The sequence below is a fragment of the Acinonyx jubatus genome, chromosome F2 (genome assembly GCF_027475565.1).
Source record: "Acinonyx jubatus isolate Ajub_Pintada_27869175 chromosome F2, VMU_Ajub_asm_v1.0, whole genome shotgun sequence".
Taxonomy (NCBI): Eukaryota; Metazoa; Chordata; class Mammalia; order Carnivora; family Felidae; genus Acinonyx; species Acinonyx jubatus.
Genome location: NC_069394.1, coordinates 64,859,238 through 64,875,929, shown reverse-complemented (window position 1 = coordinate 64,875,929; position 16,692 = coordinate 64,859,238). Strand labels below are relative to the sequence as shown.

Below are 16,692 nucleotides of genomic sequence, written 5' to 3'. Positions count from 1 at the left end.
CTGTAAGATTCACAGGTTTTGTCTACAGGGTTAACTATTTCAAACATGAAGCTAAAAAGTTAAACACACTAAATGTGTTTATTAAAAAAATGATATTCTTTTGAGTTTAGAAAATTAAAAAGCAAAAATAAGAATACCTAGGTTATTTTTTAAGTTTTATTATATACATAGGGCATTTTAAAGGGAAAACAGTATGGAGCATTATGTAATTAAGGAGTTTTACAGAAAAGGTTAGAATAAAAAATGGTATTCTTACTGAGTCTAATCTTTCCTCTTGATGTAAGAATTGGGCTATATCTTCAGATGTAGTGCCAAGCATCCCTTGTTCTTGAAGGTACTGTATTCCTCTCTTTGGTTTCTTATTAAATCTAGATGATGTTAAAGTTAATAGAAACATTAGAAATAGAAAATCTTTTGCATTTCCCTGAAAAGATCTTAAACTACCAGTAAATTAATTTTCTAACACCACTAGAAAATAGTTTATTCAACATAATCAATACATAAATATACAGAAATTATTACATTATGCAAAGTTTTATTTTTCTTTTAAGATTCTCAAGCAAAAGGCCATATTTATCAACGATATGGACCAGTTCACAGACTATATGAGATAATGTCAATTTGAGTAAGGATATAAATACTAAAGGTCTCATGTTTTTAATATATATATTCACCTTGATGCTCAAGTAATCTTGGTTCATTCCACATACACCCAGGGATTCATTCTAAGTTTCCTGCTTTTAAAGTAAAGAACTTGATTTTGGTGACTGTTTTAACCATGATCTGACATCATTATTTCCTTTATGAAAAAATTCCTACATAACCAATGTTTTCAAAGGCAAGTCCAAACCGACTAGACTGATACACAAGATCTTTCTCAACATAGCTCCAGTTCATCTCAACCCCTCTCACCCATCTATTCCCAAATACCCTATTCTCAATTCCTAAGCATAATGCATTTCTGCAGTCTATTTCCTCTACATGACCTTTACCTGTTCCATTCATTTTCTGTGGAACTCTCGTTCATGCTTAGAGATCCAGTTCAAATGTCACCTCCTTGTTTCCACATCATTTACTCTCTACTTTTATTGCACCACTAATTACTTTGGTCCCTCATCGCCTGTCACCAGGGTACTACAATAGTTCTTAAATGGTCTTGCTAGCTTTGGTTCTGCTCTCATTCTAACCCATCTTTCAGGCTACTGGCAAAGACATCGTTCCAAAACTGAAATCTGATGCTGCAGCTACTATGACTAAAACCCTTCATACATAGTAAGCTAAAGCCAAGAACAAGACAAAAACTTGTTTCCATGGAAAATAAGGCCTTCTGTAATCTGGATCCAGCTCAATGCTCTCATTTCATTTTCTGTGACTGCTACCCCACCCCTGCCTCTGCTATCGTGAACAGTAATCCTCAAATGTCCCTTTCCTCCGTGCTGCTGCACATGCCATTCTCTTTGTCTGAAATGTCCTCACCTGTTCTAATGACTCCTGTCAAGTCCTAATTCATACCATAAATTAAAATCAAACATTTTTCACTGAGATAAGCACAATCTCTGCCCTCTAGAAGCTCTCTCCCTAATAAAATAAACATGATTTTTAAAAATTGTAAAAGTGCAACAACTAATGTATTCACAAGGTAAGATAGCACAGAAGAGAAATAACTAACAGAGATGGTTGTGATATATTTCCCGGGGAGGGGACTGTGAAACTGGGGTTTGAAGAATGATTACACAGTTCATAAAGAGTAAGAAAAAAACATCCTAGAGAGGAAGGAGTCATACTAATACATGGAAGCATAAAACAGCATGACATTAGAATAAACAGCTCTGCATTGTTGGAAGGCTGAAATGAGATAAAGAAGTGGCGGGTGATGAAGCTTAGAGTCCAGCAGATCCATATCATGAAGGGTATTATATCCAATTATAAGAAACTGTGACTTTATTCTCTAAAAGCAGAAGTGGGGAGAAATAGAAGCTTACTTTTATTCAAGAGAGATCACTCTAGCTAAGTGTGAGAAAAGACTAGAGAATAAATAAGACCAAAGAACGGTAGGCCAATTAAAAGACTGCACTAGTCAAGGCAAGAAATGGTGATGGTTTGACTTGAGAGAACAATTGTGGGAGATGGAGAGAAGAGATAAATAGCACAGATACTTAGGAAGTAGAATCAACAGAATTTAATGACAGATTAGATCCAAGGGGAAAATCTAAGTAACTCCCAGAATTCTAGCTTACAAATTTAGTAGCCTGCTGGGGTTACTAGCCTAAATAAGAAATACAGAAACAGTAGTTTTCTGTTTGTCTTTTAGACAATCCAATCTACCAATATATTTTTGGTAGATGTATTAGGGAATTGATTATGGAGAGAATGGAGACTGATAAATTCGGTGATGGACAATACTGAGTGTGAGAAGCTAAGCAGTATCCAACAGAGTTGTCCGACAGGTAATTACAGACATGATTCTGGACTTCCGTAGAGGTATTTATGTTAAAAGTAACAGCTGGGAGCGGTGACACGCTAGCACATACAAAGTGAGTCATGAAAAAGAGCATGATCACCTAGGAGAAAATACAAAGTAAGAAAAGAGCTGAGGGACAGAACTCTGGAAATGCTAAGCTGTATTCAGGAGATAAACAGGCTGTAACAAGACTGAGATGACAAGGGTCAGAATGGTAGGAGGAACGGGACAGAGTGGTGCCACAAACAGTCATGGAAGAGTGTAATGGGAGCACAGTGACATGAAAGCATTCTCATAAAAGTATGAAGCAGAGATCAAGTCCAGGGGCTGAAAGCAGTAGAGACTAAGGAGACCACTCTGAAGTCCTGTCACGACTCCCTCTCACTCCCAAGTACCACAAACAGAGCTACCATACCTTGGCAGCACTTTGTCTACTATTATAGACTGGACAGAGTACTATTCAAAAAAAAAACTATTTTGCTCATATTATATACACTGTAATCTTAAATACAAGACCCAGTGCCTTCATGGTTCTTGGCACACAGTCCCAAACACCAAATATATGTTTGCAGAGTAACCAGAATTTCAATATGAATGTCTAATTATACATATTAGATCTTGAGTCCCTCAGAAGCCATGTCTGTTTCATTCATCAAGTTTCCCTAGGACCTTGCATAATGTCCGGAACAGATGGGACTTTGATAAATATTGACTGAAAAACTAGAATGAGTGAAGTATTAGTGGCATTTCCTGAGGCAATTTTGCAAGATTTTTATAATTTTATCACCAAAACATGTGCATGCATTTTGTCAACTTTTTTATATTAATGATTAAAAAAATGGAAACTTGAACATTCACCAAAAGGCACTGCTCAAGAGTTAGGAAGAAATGCTTTCCAGTAGAAGGAGCAAACCATGTAAATGTACACGGGAATTTTTAACAGTTTATAAATAGCTAGATTCATGGGGAAATGCCAGCAACTTCATTTCCTCACAGCTTCTCTTTGAAAGAGATGGGCAATTACAGGGATAAAAGCAGCATGGTACTACTTAGACAGGAAACAGTCCAGGAGCAGGCTATGCCATAAAGCTTAGTGGGAAAACAGACTTCCCAAGATCTGGGTCTGGTAGAGTAGCGAGGTTGGAAATGGAAGTTATCACCTAATCAACATATAAAAATGACATTGAACAAGGGATCAATAACAAGAGTAGCACATTTGTAGGGGTGCCGGGGTGGCTCAATCGGTTTAGGGTCCAACTCTTGATTTCGGCTCAGATTGTGATCTTGCTGTTCATGGGACTGAGCCCTATGTCAGGCTCCATGCTGACAGCACGAAGTCTGCTTGAGATTCTCTCTCTCTGTCTCTCCCCCACTCATTCTCTCTCTCTCAAAAGAAATAAATTTAAAAAAAGAAAGCAAATTTGTAACTCAACTGGAGAAAATATAAAACCTATAAAGGAGAATGCTAGCTAGTTATTAGAAGTGTCATACTATAAATTTTTTGACCTGTCATCTGCTTAGGAAATATAATGGGGGATTTTATAATTGAGCTACTAATTGAACAATACAGAACTACACAGATGATATATTAATCAACAGCATATAATATACACTGCAAATTAATTTAATGTGCACTATAAGGGTCTGTTGGGCTAGACGACAATAAACAAGGAGAGCTGAATAAGAGGCCACCAAAAGTCTTGGATGTAGGAGAACTATGACCAGTTTTAGTCAATGAAAGGTGATAATGAGAAGGAAACAGAAATAATCTGAAGATGTAGACAAACCCAGGGAAAGGGTGATACTGTACTAGCAGAAGGATATTCAATAACATTTCTCCTTAAAATTGGACACTCACAAATCTATTCCTTGTTCTATTATTTCTTTTTGTTGCTTTAGGACTTCAAACTGTTCTGGATTATCAGTGCCAGACATCTGTGTACTGTAGCTGCCTATTCCTGATGATGATGTTGACTCCAGGGAATTTAAACTTCCGTATCTGTTTATTGTCTCAGGGTGTTTGATTTCATTCGTCTCTTGTTCTAAGGGTTTTTCCTGACCTGTAAGTAGAAAGACTGATACAGTAAATCATTCTTTCAAAGAAAAAAAATGTAAAAGGTTAAAAAAAAAAATTGTCAAGTAAGGCAAGATATTTTAATGCTTCTTAGATAATTATGCAATACAAACAAACTATTAGGTGCCATCCCAGACAATATACTTTGATACTAAAACACACTGCAGTTAGTATTTGTGTAATTTGCACCATTAAAAGTTCTTTTTGTAGTTGCAGTGCTAAGTATCCACTGCGTTTCTGCTCTCAGCTCATGCCACAGAAGGAATAGTTTTCCCTCAAAGGACTGCTGACTGATATAATACTAGGGTAGACCTGCAGCATGAGTTTTTCTCCTAGTAAGGGTAAATGCCAAACATAGGTGAACAAATCAATCTTAAAACATCTTGGCTTGTATAGGTTTCTTCTATAATTATCTTTTACTTAAGTTGCATAAATATTCTTCACTTTAATGTGGTATTTAAAGTATTTCAAGGAAGATTTAGAAAGAAAAAAGTTTGGACAACTAAGTTGGAAATACATAATTCTAAAGCTCATATTGTACTCATACAGAATGCTTCTTTATCAGCTAAGTGAGCAAAGAGGTCACGAAACTGGTCTAATGGCAACTGGAATTATCCTCTCGCAAGTATCATTTACTTGAAATGACAAAGAATTATAACTCAAAATGCCACCTTACCAAGAGTTGTTTGAGAGTTGGGATTCACATACTGATCCTTACTCCATTCAACCATACACTTCAAAATCGACACTAAGCATTCTAAGCCTTTTTTCCTCAGGCTCAGTTCCTATGAAATAATTCATAAAAAGAATAAAACAAAAAGCTCTTTAAAGGAAAACACATAGCTCTTCCTTGGCCAAGTTTAAATTTGAAAGTGCTTTTAAAGTTCTTACCTGAACATTACTCATACCAAGTTCTTGACTGCCCCGTCCTTGAGCAATTTTTGATAGATCATTTACTAGTCTTTCAAATATATTTGCTGCATTTAAGTCGCAGTCATAGTTTACATAAATATCCACTACACTCTGAGCATCTGTAACAATATAATATATTACGTTTAACAAGAAGCATCTAGTATAGGAGTATAGTAAATATCTCTTAATAAGAAAAGATAATAAAGAAGGATAATTTCAAATACCTGCACAGATCCTTGTCAATGTCTGAATAACCATCCATTTGTGGTCAAATGAGCTGGTAGAAGTTTCCAAAATGTATAGGAAAATTTCTTTAAAGAACACCTGTGATTAGGGAAAAACTTCTGTTTAAAATAGTGTTTATAATTCATATATATGATCACTTTCTAAATATCCCAAAGCTATAGAGCAGAGATTATGACCCAGGCTCCTCTGGAGTTCAATTCCTTTTGAGTAGTCCTTGTAGTAGGAGCACTGCACTTCACAGTATTTTGTTTGCTATCACACAGCCACTACAAAAGAAATCTGCAAAGATCTGGACCTCCTCTGCATGATAATTTCATGAACACATTTATAAAACCAATGTAATTCATACTTCACTGTTTAATCCCCCAAAGAGTATAAATTATATTCTGTTCATCAGTTATGTTTTACAGACATCATAGTACCAGGTGTTTAATTTTCCTAGATTCAAATGTACCTAATGTTCTAATCCACACAATAAAAATAATCTCTTACACTATGGTATTTTTTATAATTACTCTTTTGGGGCGCCTGGGTGGCCCAGTCACCTGTTAAGCCTCCAACTCTTGATTTCAGCTCTGGTTACGATCTAACAGTTTGTGAGTTCCAACTCTTCCTCAGGCTCCACACAGACAGTGTAAAGCCTGCTTGGGATTCTCTCTCTGCCTCTCCCCCGCTTACGCACACATCCGCACTCTCTCTCTCAAAATAAGTAAACTTAAATTATAATTACTCTCATGGTGGAAACCTCTACTGTCTGTAAACAAATTATTTTTCAGTATTTTTTACCCCAAATAATGTCAAATACAATGAGTTAATCAACCTAATTAAACAAATTATGATTTAAGAGCTAAGAAAGAATTTTTAGATTCAAATTTATTTTGGAAAAATGACTGATTTAAGAGGGGATAACAAAACAAAATGAAAACAAAACACCAGAAGTCACATATTAACCTTTGTGAAGGTTATGTGCTCCAGAAATTCATACTGATAACATGAGGTGACTAACATCTTCTCCCTCCTAATTGGGTGAGGTACCAACTGAGGTAGCCCAAAAGAAATGTGCTTTTCTTTCACAAAATCCAATACATTTCTATTACTTCCTTAATGTCATCACCATTTCCTGTAAGACCATAACTTTTTAAGGAGGAGGGACTGGGTCTTTCTTGCTGAGTACTGTGTCCACACTGCAAGGCATAAAGTAGGCAGCCAATAAATACTTACATAGAACATACAAAATGTATGTTAATTGACTATTTATGTTATCGGTAAAGCTTCCAGTCAACAGTAGGCTATTAGTAGGTAATTTTGGGGGTAGTCAGAAATTTAACGTGGATTTTTTGCTATGCAGGAGGTCAGTGTCACTAGCCCTGTTTCGTTCAAGGGTTAACTGTATACAGAATCCAAAAACAGAATACACATTCTTCTTAAATGCACGTGGAACACTCTCCAGGACAGATCACATGTCAAACCACAAAACAAGTCTCAAAAATTCAAGAAGAGTGAAATCATAGCAAACATCTTTTTCAACCACAAATGTTTAAAATTAGAAATTACAAGAAGAAAAATGGAAAAACTACAAATATGTGGAGATTAAACAACACATTACTGATCAACTGGGTCATAACCACCGAAAGAAAAAAGAAAAATACAACATCCCAAATTCTGTATGATGCAGCAAAAGTGGTTCTAAGAGGGGAATCACAGCAATACAAGCCTAAAGCCTACTTCAAGAAACCAGAGAAATCTCAATTAAACAGCTTAACTTTACACCTTAGGGAATTAGAAAAAGAAGAATACATGGAACCTAAACTCAGTAGAAGGAAGGAAATAGTAAAGATCAGAGTAAAAAATAATAAATATGGACTAAAAAGACAATAGAAAAGATCAATAAACAATTAGCTGATTCTTTGAAAAGATAAACAAATTGACAAACCTTCAGGTAGACTGACCAAGAAAAAAGAGACAGGGCTCAAATAAAATCAGAAATGAAACAGTAGGTTACAACTGATTTCACCGATATACAAAAGATCACAGAAGACTACTATGAACAATTATATACCAGCAAATGGGACAACTAGAAGAAATGGATAAATTCCTAGAAACACACAATCTTCCAAGACTGAATCAGGACGAAATAGAAAATCTGAATAGACCAATTACTAGAAAGGAGACTGAATCAGTAATCAGTCCCTTCAATCACTGGTGTTGGGCAAACTGGACAGCTGTATGTGAAATGATGAAACTGAACCACTATCTTACATCATATGCAAAATTAACTTAAAATGATTAAAGACTTGACGGTAAGACCTTTAACCATAAAACTCCTAGAAGAAAACATAGGTGGTAAGCTTCTTGACATCAATCTTGGTGATGTCTTTTTGGATCTGATTCTAAAGGCAAGGGAAACAAAAGCATTAAACAAATTAAACAAATTAAACAAATGGGACTATATCAAACTAAACAGCTTCTGCACAGTGAAGAAACCACTATTACTGAATGGAAGAAGACATTTGCAAACCATATATTTAATAAGGGGTTAATATCTAACACATATAAAGAGCTTACACAACTCAATAGCAAAAAAACAAAACAAAACAAAAACCCAACCAATTAAAAACTGGGCAGAGGATAAAAACAGACATTTTTCCAAAGGAGACATACAGATGGCCAACAGGCACATTGAAAAGATACTCAATCAGGGAAATGCAGGGGCGCCTGGGTGGTTCAGTAGGTTAAGAGTCCGACTTCAACTCAGGTCATGATCTCACAGTTAGTGAGTTCGAGCCGCGAATCAGGCTCTGTGTTGACAACTCAGAGCCTGAAGCCTGCTTCGGATTCTGTGTCTCCCTCTCTCTCTGCCCCTTTCCCACTCATGCTTTGTCTCTCTTCCTCTCTCAAAAGTAAGCAAACATTAAATATATATAAATACATACATACACATACATATTCATATAAATATACAAATCTATGTATATACCTGGGAAATGCAAATCAAAACCACAACAAGAAACCACCTTAAACCTATCAGAACATCTATTATCCAAAAGATATGAAATAACAAGTGTTGGGAAGGATGTAGAGAAAAGGGAACTCTTGTACAGTTTACAATGTAGCACAGCTACTATTGAAAACAGTATGGAGGTTCTTCAAAAGATTAAAAGTAGAGCTACAATATAATCCATCAATTCCACTAATGGATATCTCTACAAAGAAATGAAAACACTAATTTGAAAAGATAGATGATCCCTATGTTTACTGCAGCGTTATTTACAATAGACAAGATACAGGAACAATCTCCAAGTCTACTGGTAGATGAATGGATAAGGAAGATAGGATATTTATGTACAATGGAACACTACTCATATAAAACAAATCTTGTTATCTGCAACAACATGGATGAATCTTGTGGGTATTATGCTAAATGAAATAAGACAGAAAAAGACAAATACTGCATGATTTCACTTACATGTGGAGTCCAAAAAACAAAAAAACAAACAAAAGGAAACAAAGCCCCTGACTCCTAAATAAAGAAAACAGACTGGTGTCTGACAGAGGGATGAAGATGTGGAGGTGCAAAACAGGTCCAGGGCATTAAGAGGTATAAATTTTCAGTTATAAAATAAGTCTTGGGGATGTAATACCAAGTATGGGGAATATAGTTATAATTTTGTATTAACTTTGTAAGGTAATAGATGGTAACTAGATTTATTACAGTGACCATCCTGCAAGGTACACATATGCTGAATCACTATGTTGTACACCTGATACTAATATTGTCAATTATATTCAACAAACAAATACATAAAAAAAAGTTTGGAACTCTCCAATTTATGGAATAAATAAAACCACTAGACTGGGAGAAAGAGGAAAATGAAAACTTTAGCTACTCTCTATGGATTATCAAACTGTACTAACAAGCAACAGCCTTCAATTGTATTTAAGACACCATGCTTATCAACAGGGGCTCTAGAAAAACCAAATTAAAAAAAAAAATTTAAAGAGCACCTATAACGTAACGTATGTAGAATAACAATACTATCATAAACACTTTGTCTGCAAATAGATATTTTCTTGAAAAGTTGTGCATAAACTATTTTCTGATATAAACATGTAAGTTAATGTCCATAGAAAAATCACTTTACAGAAACTCTGAAGTGTATATTCTCATAAAATGAGTATTCATGTAATAACAATTTCAACACTGCTTTGCAAATTTAGGTTTTCATATGTTGGCTTTGTTTTCTCCAACTAGAATACAGCTTATCAAGCATTTGAACATGCTTAGTATTTTCAAAAACAGATTTACATTTATCTTGTCTGATCCTCAATCTCCCCATAAGGGACAATGGAGAGTAAAATACATGTAATCTCTTTAAATATACAGAACAGTATTAAAACAATTTTGTAATGAGAATCTACCATCTGAGGAGAAAGGAAATTTTTACTAGTAGTATTTCCTTTTAAATTTGTGCTTCCAAAAATTTTATATATTGAATAAATCTGCATTTAATTTGCATTTAATCTACAAAAATAGTAATCCCAATTTAAATGACTTTTGTGATACCTGGTTCCCTATGAATTTATATTTCACAGTCTACTAAACAGTACTTTAAAAAGTTGCATTCAAAAATCTCTAAGTAAATGAATACAGTCTTTCAAAATAATCTAATGGCAATCCAAATGCTTCATCATCAAATGAAAGACTTTTGGGTTAGTATGGAAGCAAAAGTTCCAAAAGTTGGGTTTTTTTTAATCTCCTTCATTTGTAGTTCCTGAAGATAATGGGGAAAAAACTATCAAAAAATAGCAACTACTCCTACCTAGTTAAATGCCTTCCGTTATTTTAACAGATATAAGACAAACTAAAATTTGGCAATATATATGTACCAGAAATTATTTCCTGTCCAAAATTTGGCCCCAATATAAAAACTTTTCACTTAAAATATCAAGGCTTTATTCGGTCTTATTCCCATAATATCCTATGTGAATTTTAATAGATACTGTAGATTAGTAATAAAGTGTGATTGTTTTAACCATCTCAAATCTCTGGGAAAATGATAATGTATCTGTTCTGTGAGCTAATGAATTATCAATCTTTAGTTAGGATTAAATATAAAATTTATAAGAATTATAAATAAGTAAAAGGTATTGGGGGATACAGGCTTCTAGTTATGGAATAGATAAATCATGGTAATGAAAAGTATAGTCAGTGGCATTTTAATAGCATTGTATGGTGACAGATGCCAGCTACACTTGTGGTGAGCAGAGCATAATGTACGGAGTTGTCAGATCACTATGTCGTACACCTGAAACAAATGTGACATTGTGTGCCAACTATACTTCAGTTTTAAAAAATTGTAACAATTAAAATGCAACCTGCCTATCAAACACATAGTTGAAAGCTAACTATAACTAGCATAAAAGCGAGGGTTTCTAAAATGTATAATGCCCAACCGAGACAATATAATAACAACTGGTAAATGGAAACAAGCACCAATTAAGTCCAGTAAAACATAAATACCATTTTTAAATATTCAATTATTTGAAAGTGAAAACAAAAGATCACGAACTGATACACCTGCATTGTATGTGCAGCCATGGCTGGAAAACTCCCTAATTTATTAGTTCTACCAAGTCTCTGGAAATATTTTAGCACCACATGACCATTAAGACCCGGGGATAAAACTTCAGAAATAAAATATACACATTAGAAAAATAATACAAAGCAAAGATTAAAATGTCAAATTCCTAAAATATAACCTTAAAAATATAATCCTTACTAATAATAGCCTCTTTAAAGTACCCAAGACTTCGATGGCTTAAAACCATATATATAAAGTATATTTTGCAACTTTCTTTTAACATAACCAAATTTATTATTACATGCCATATACACAATGGCAAAATTATTGTGAGGGCCAAATTAACTCAAGACAACTAGAATCACTCAACCAGTATAAATTCCTTGAAGGCAGGAGCTGTGTCTTAATTTGATTTTGTATTCTCAGTGTTTACCCAGTGCTTAGTATTTCATAAGTACATGTTAGTTAAATGGGTAAATGGAAAAAAAAGCAGCATAGCTGACTCTTGAACAATGTGAGGGTCAAGGGCACTGATCACCACATACTTGAAATCCACATAGAACTTTAACTCCCAAAAACTTAACTACTAATACCCTACTGTTGACTAGAAGCCTAACAACAACATAAACATTCAACTAACACATATTTTGTATTATATATGTATTATACACTGTATTCTTATAATCAAGTAAACTAGTGAAAAGAAAATGTTACTAAGAAAATCGTAAAGAGGTGGGGCGCCTGGTTGGCTCAGTCGGTTAAGCTTCCAACCTTGGCTATTGGCACAGAGCCTGCTTTGGATCCTCTGTTCCCCTTTCTCTGTCCTTCCCTCACTCATTCTCTCCCTCTCAATAAATACATAAACTTAAAACAAAGAAAAAAGAAAATAATAAGGGGGGGTGCCTGGGTGGCTCAGTGGAGTAGGCATCTGACTCTTGATCTTGGCTCAGGTCACGATCTTGCAGTTCATGAGTTTAACTCCTGCACTCGGCTATGCAGTGTCAATATGGAACCTGCTTGGGATTCTCTCTGAACATCCCTGGCTCGCTCGCTCACTCCCTCTCTCTCTCTCTCTCTCTAGACAGAAAAGACAGAAAGAAAGGAAAGATAGGGAAGGAAGAATGAGGGAAGGAGGGAATCATAAGGAAGAGAAAATACATTTACACTACTGTACCTGCACTTAGTGAAAAAAATTCACATGTAACTGGGCCTACTTAGTTCAAAGCACTACTGTTTAAGGGTTAACTGTTCACAACAATACACTAATATTATTTTACATTCTGAAAAACCTTCCAGGGTATTAATAATCTGATTTAACATTAAACAAATGAAATACCCAACAATGCCTAAATGCAGAACATACCTCAATTTGCATCTTCAGATGCGTCTTGAAGTTTGACAACAAAGTAAGAAATATGGAAAGAGAAAGCTCAAAAACCTCTGGAACAGATGAGACTCCATTTTTTGAGAGTGCGACACAGAGATACTGCTTAATAGCATTAATAAACATTTCATTTGTCCTGAAAACAGGTCCTGCATTCTGCAGAATGGATAGAAGTAACTGCAATGAAAGAATCTTGGATCGCAACTCATGAGACCTAAAATGTAAAAGAGAGGGCAAAGTATATGGACAAATTTAGTGTCATGGTATTAAAAGCTGTTCCAAAGATATTTCCTGGTACCACATAATTTCACCAAATTTTAAATAGAGAGGAACAGAAAAGTCTACAATGTAAACAAAGTACAGTATACGAATAATACAAATACTTCGCCATTAGTAATGGGTTAGTTCCACTTATGTTCTCAAGAAGCACATAATTTCATAAACTTTTTAAATGGAAAACAATCATCCACACATATTTAAAATCAACACACTGTTCCACGAGACAAGAAAAATAAAGATTTATTCCTTCTTCCTTTCTTTCACAAGTGTACTTCACTTTTTAGAAAATACCACGAACTCTTCTCAGATTAAGTACCATATTTAGTATATAATAGTTCCATAGTATATAATAGTTTTGTATATAATGTGCTTTTTTCCTAGGCATGCTACTCAAAAATCCTAAAAAAGTTTTGGTTATATGACCAAGTTACAGGACTACTTCAAGGTTACTTTTTCAATAACCACTTAAGTTGTTTTCTTTTTTGAAATACAAAGAGGCTTTCAGAACATTTATCTCTTAAAGTTTACCCATTTATTCCAAATATTTTAAATAATGAAAAGCAAAAAACTACCCTTTCAGCTTAAATTTTCACTTTTTTCTCTGATCAATACACCATGCCATATTCTACTCAGTATCTAGCATTATAATTATCAGATTTCACAAATATAATTTTTCTCCCATTAAAGCAGGCATCTTAAGTCCAACAGACCAGGAAGATTGGATCCCAGGCAACTTTTCAAATGCAGAACACACTTAAACGTTCTAGCAGCTAATTCTTTTTATACCAAATGCTATTATCAGTCGCATTCACACCACAGACAGTAAACTTAATTGTTCCTGATTTCTACTTTAAAAATTTTATAGTTTTTAAGTGCCAAGTAATTCAAGGACCTAAGAAACTCTAACAAGGAATATTTAATTTCATGTAAGTGGGAATCACACAAATATTACCATCTTTGAAATAAAACTGGAACCAATAATATCATGGCTCATTATTACATATCAACTTTCCAAGATGGCTGTGCCTCTGAATCTATATATGTGCAGCAAATATAGTATAACACACACACACACACACACAAACCTTAAATAAATCAAGTTAGAAACAGTGAGAAGATTTTAAATAGCTATAGGAAAACATGAAATGGGTGAAGTATCTCCCCTTCATGTTGAAGCCTTCCAAGGCTTTTATGTTATGGCTACTTCCTAGTCTAGCTAATTTACCATCTTTTTTGCTCAATTCCAATAGTTATTAAAACCTGCAGCCTACTATTCTCTAACACATGAGTTTTTGTTGTAAGTTATTTTTGTATCCCCAGCTCTAACAAAATGCCTTGTACCTAGCACGTGCTCAATGTAACTCATGGATTTATTCATGCACTCATCTAAACATTTATTAACTACTTACTATCTATAAGGCATTAATTAATGAAGAAATGATCAAATGATTGTCTTATGACACAATAAAGTACACTTTTATAAGCAAAAGATGCTAGAAATTTCAGGTCTGCAGATTTTAATGGGGTAGTTTCAAACTATGAATCAAGCTTAACAAACATTTCCTGGATCATCATCTTAGCAACATCACAAAGTATCAAGAGAAGCAAAGACAAAAAAACAAAACAAAACAAAAACATAACTACAAAAAGCCATTAATTTTAGAAAAAAATCATTCAAGAGAGAAAACCATATATTCTTTAGAAAAGAAGAGTTTAGAAAATTTAATTTCTTCAGTATTCAATTCCAATATTTAATGTCCCTGATGATCAAGGTCTTTTCTATGTTCAAAATTTCCTAATATTTGGTTTAAACCCACAGAGTAGAAGGATAATTTACATTATTCCTTATAAGAATTCTTTGTAATATTAAAGATTTCAGATCTCCAAAACTATATTCTTTTTATAGAGCTAAATGAATGCCCTTCCCCCATAGTACTCCTCAAAATCCATCTATTTTCTTTTGTGTTCTTTTCATTCTGGGCACTTTAAAGAATTCTCCCTTTTCTGTTTATAGTTTTTCAAATCACACTTTTTTACATCTGACTTGGAAAACTAAACATCTGAGACTTTTAAGATTAATAACATTTTCAAATCAAGGCAAAGATGGCCTTCAGCAATAACACCAAATTCTTAAGTTACTACCTCCTTAAAGTCTTTAACAATTCAGAATGAGATGGTTATTTTTCTTTTCATAGTGAGAATAAAAAATTGAAAAAATTTTGAATACATATTTGTAACATACATAGGGTATAATCAAATTTACATTGCAATCTGAACAACTCCTTTTTCTGTAGAGTTTACATTTTCAAAATAAAGAAAAATCAGTAAGTTATATCTCTGACTCCCAGGATTTGAGCCTAAAATGATTTTAGAACTTTTGGCTGTGGGCTTAAAAGATGTTTCTCACTGAATCAGTACAATGTGACAAAATAAAACTATAGAAAATATAACAAATGTAACTGCTTCTAGTCTTTCTTCTCAGCTGACATTTAGAAACTGAAATGCTCTACAGTTTTAAAAAATGAAGTAGCATTGCTTACATTTCTCCCCTATTTCAATATTCTTTTCTCAAAGTCACTGAGGCCTTAAGATTTCTTTCTCCAGAAAGTTCTCCTAAAATTGTCATGCTATATTACATCATGCTGCAACATTAAGAGTGTCCAAACCCAGTGTTAAGCAAGTATCAGTTACATTTGACTCACAGGAAATGAAAGATATTTGACAACTTATGACTTACAAATGGCACTTTCCTATGGCTTAAACTTACACATTCGACAGGAACCAGACAAGTGACTCCTATCTCTAAGTATTCCCTGCTCCCCACAGAGAAAGGTATCATGGCATTTTTCAGACCTTAATGAATACATAATACCTTTCATAATAATTTTAAAATTTATTTCTCTTAGTTTTATTAACTTTCAACTGGTAGCTTTCAGAAACCTAGCATGAGGCTACATATAACAGGGCTATTTTAACTCCAAAGTTATTTATAATATTGAAATAAGAATTCTTTCAATCATTCAATATTTATTGAGCACCTATTATGTACCAAGCACAATCCTCTAATGTTGCTGGTATACTTTGGGAAATAGTATAAGTTATCTAGCAATTTTGGAACTATTTTTCAAGTACATTTTTTAAAAGGCAAAATAATCCTGGGGCGCCTGGGTGGCTCCATCGGTTGAGTGTCCGACTTTGGCTCAGGTCATGATCTCACGGTCTATGAGTTCAAGCCCCGTGTCGGGCTCTGTGCTGACAGCTCGGAGCCTGGAGCCCGCTTCAGATTCTGTCTCCATCTCTCTCTGCCCCTCCCCCACTTGCTCATGCTTGCTCTCTCTCTCTCTCAAAAATAAATAAACATTAAAAAAAATTTTTTAAAAAGGCAAAATAATCCTAAAATACATTTTTCAGGGTTCTACAGGACAAAAAGAACATAAGAAAATCCAAAGACTATCTTACAGTAAGTGTTCAAGATTAAATACTGTATGTGTCAAGCAGAATAGCCAATGACTTACTTTGGATCTGGGGGTCCATCTGACAGTGGTTTCATGGACAGTTTACACAATGACCTGAATACTAGAAAGGCATCCTTTTGTAAAATGTGGGAAAACTTAGCACCAGGTGAAGGTCCTGAAGAATTTCCAGATTCCTAAACAAGTTAATATACCATGTAAATAGAGACATTTGACAGTGTAAAATCATTTCAGCCTTCTATGTATTCTATTCAGTTCAGTAATACAGGGGGTTCTATTGG

The 16,692-nt window shown here is 34.3% G+C and overlaps 1 protein-coding gene across 3 annotated transcripts in view; it reads right to left on the bottom strand.

The window, feature by feature from the left end:
• The window catches only part of ARFGEF1 (ADP ribosylation factor guanine nucleotide exchange factor 1), a 148,644-nt gene that overhangs the window by 51,652 nt on the left and 80,300 nt on the right, over window positions 1-16,692 (bottom strand). For all 3 annotated transcript variants that reach the window (XM_053208616.1, XM_027042773.2, XM_027042775.2), the window contains 7 exons: window positions 16,454-16,587; window positions 12,639-12,873; window positions 5,672-5,771; window positions 5,427-5,566; window positions 5,212-5,320; window positions 4,320-4,521; window positions 257-368 (listed from right to left, as the gene is read on the bottom strand). In XM_053208616.1, coding sequence (XP_053064591.1) covers window positions 257-368; window positions 4,320-4,521; window positions 5,212-5,320; window positions 5,427-5,566; window positions 5,672-5,771; window positions 12,639-12,873; window positions 16,454-16,587 — 1,032 coding nt within the window. The remainder of the gene's footprint in view (window positions 1-256; window positions 369-4,319; window positions 4,522-5,211; window positions 5,321-5,426; window positions 5,567-5,671; window positions 5,772-12,638; window positions 12,874-16,453; window positions 16,588-16,692) is intronic.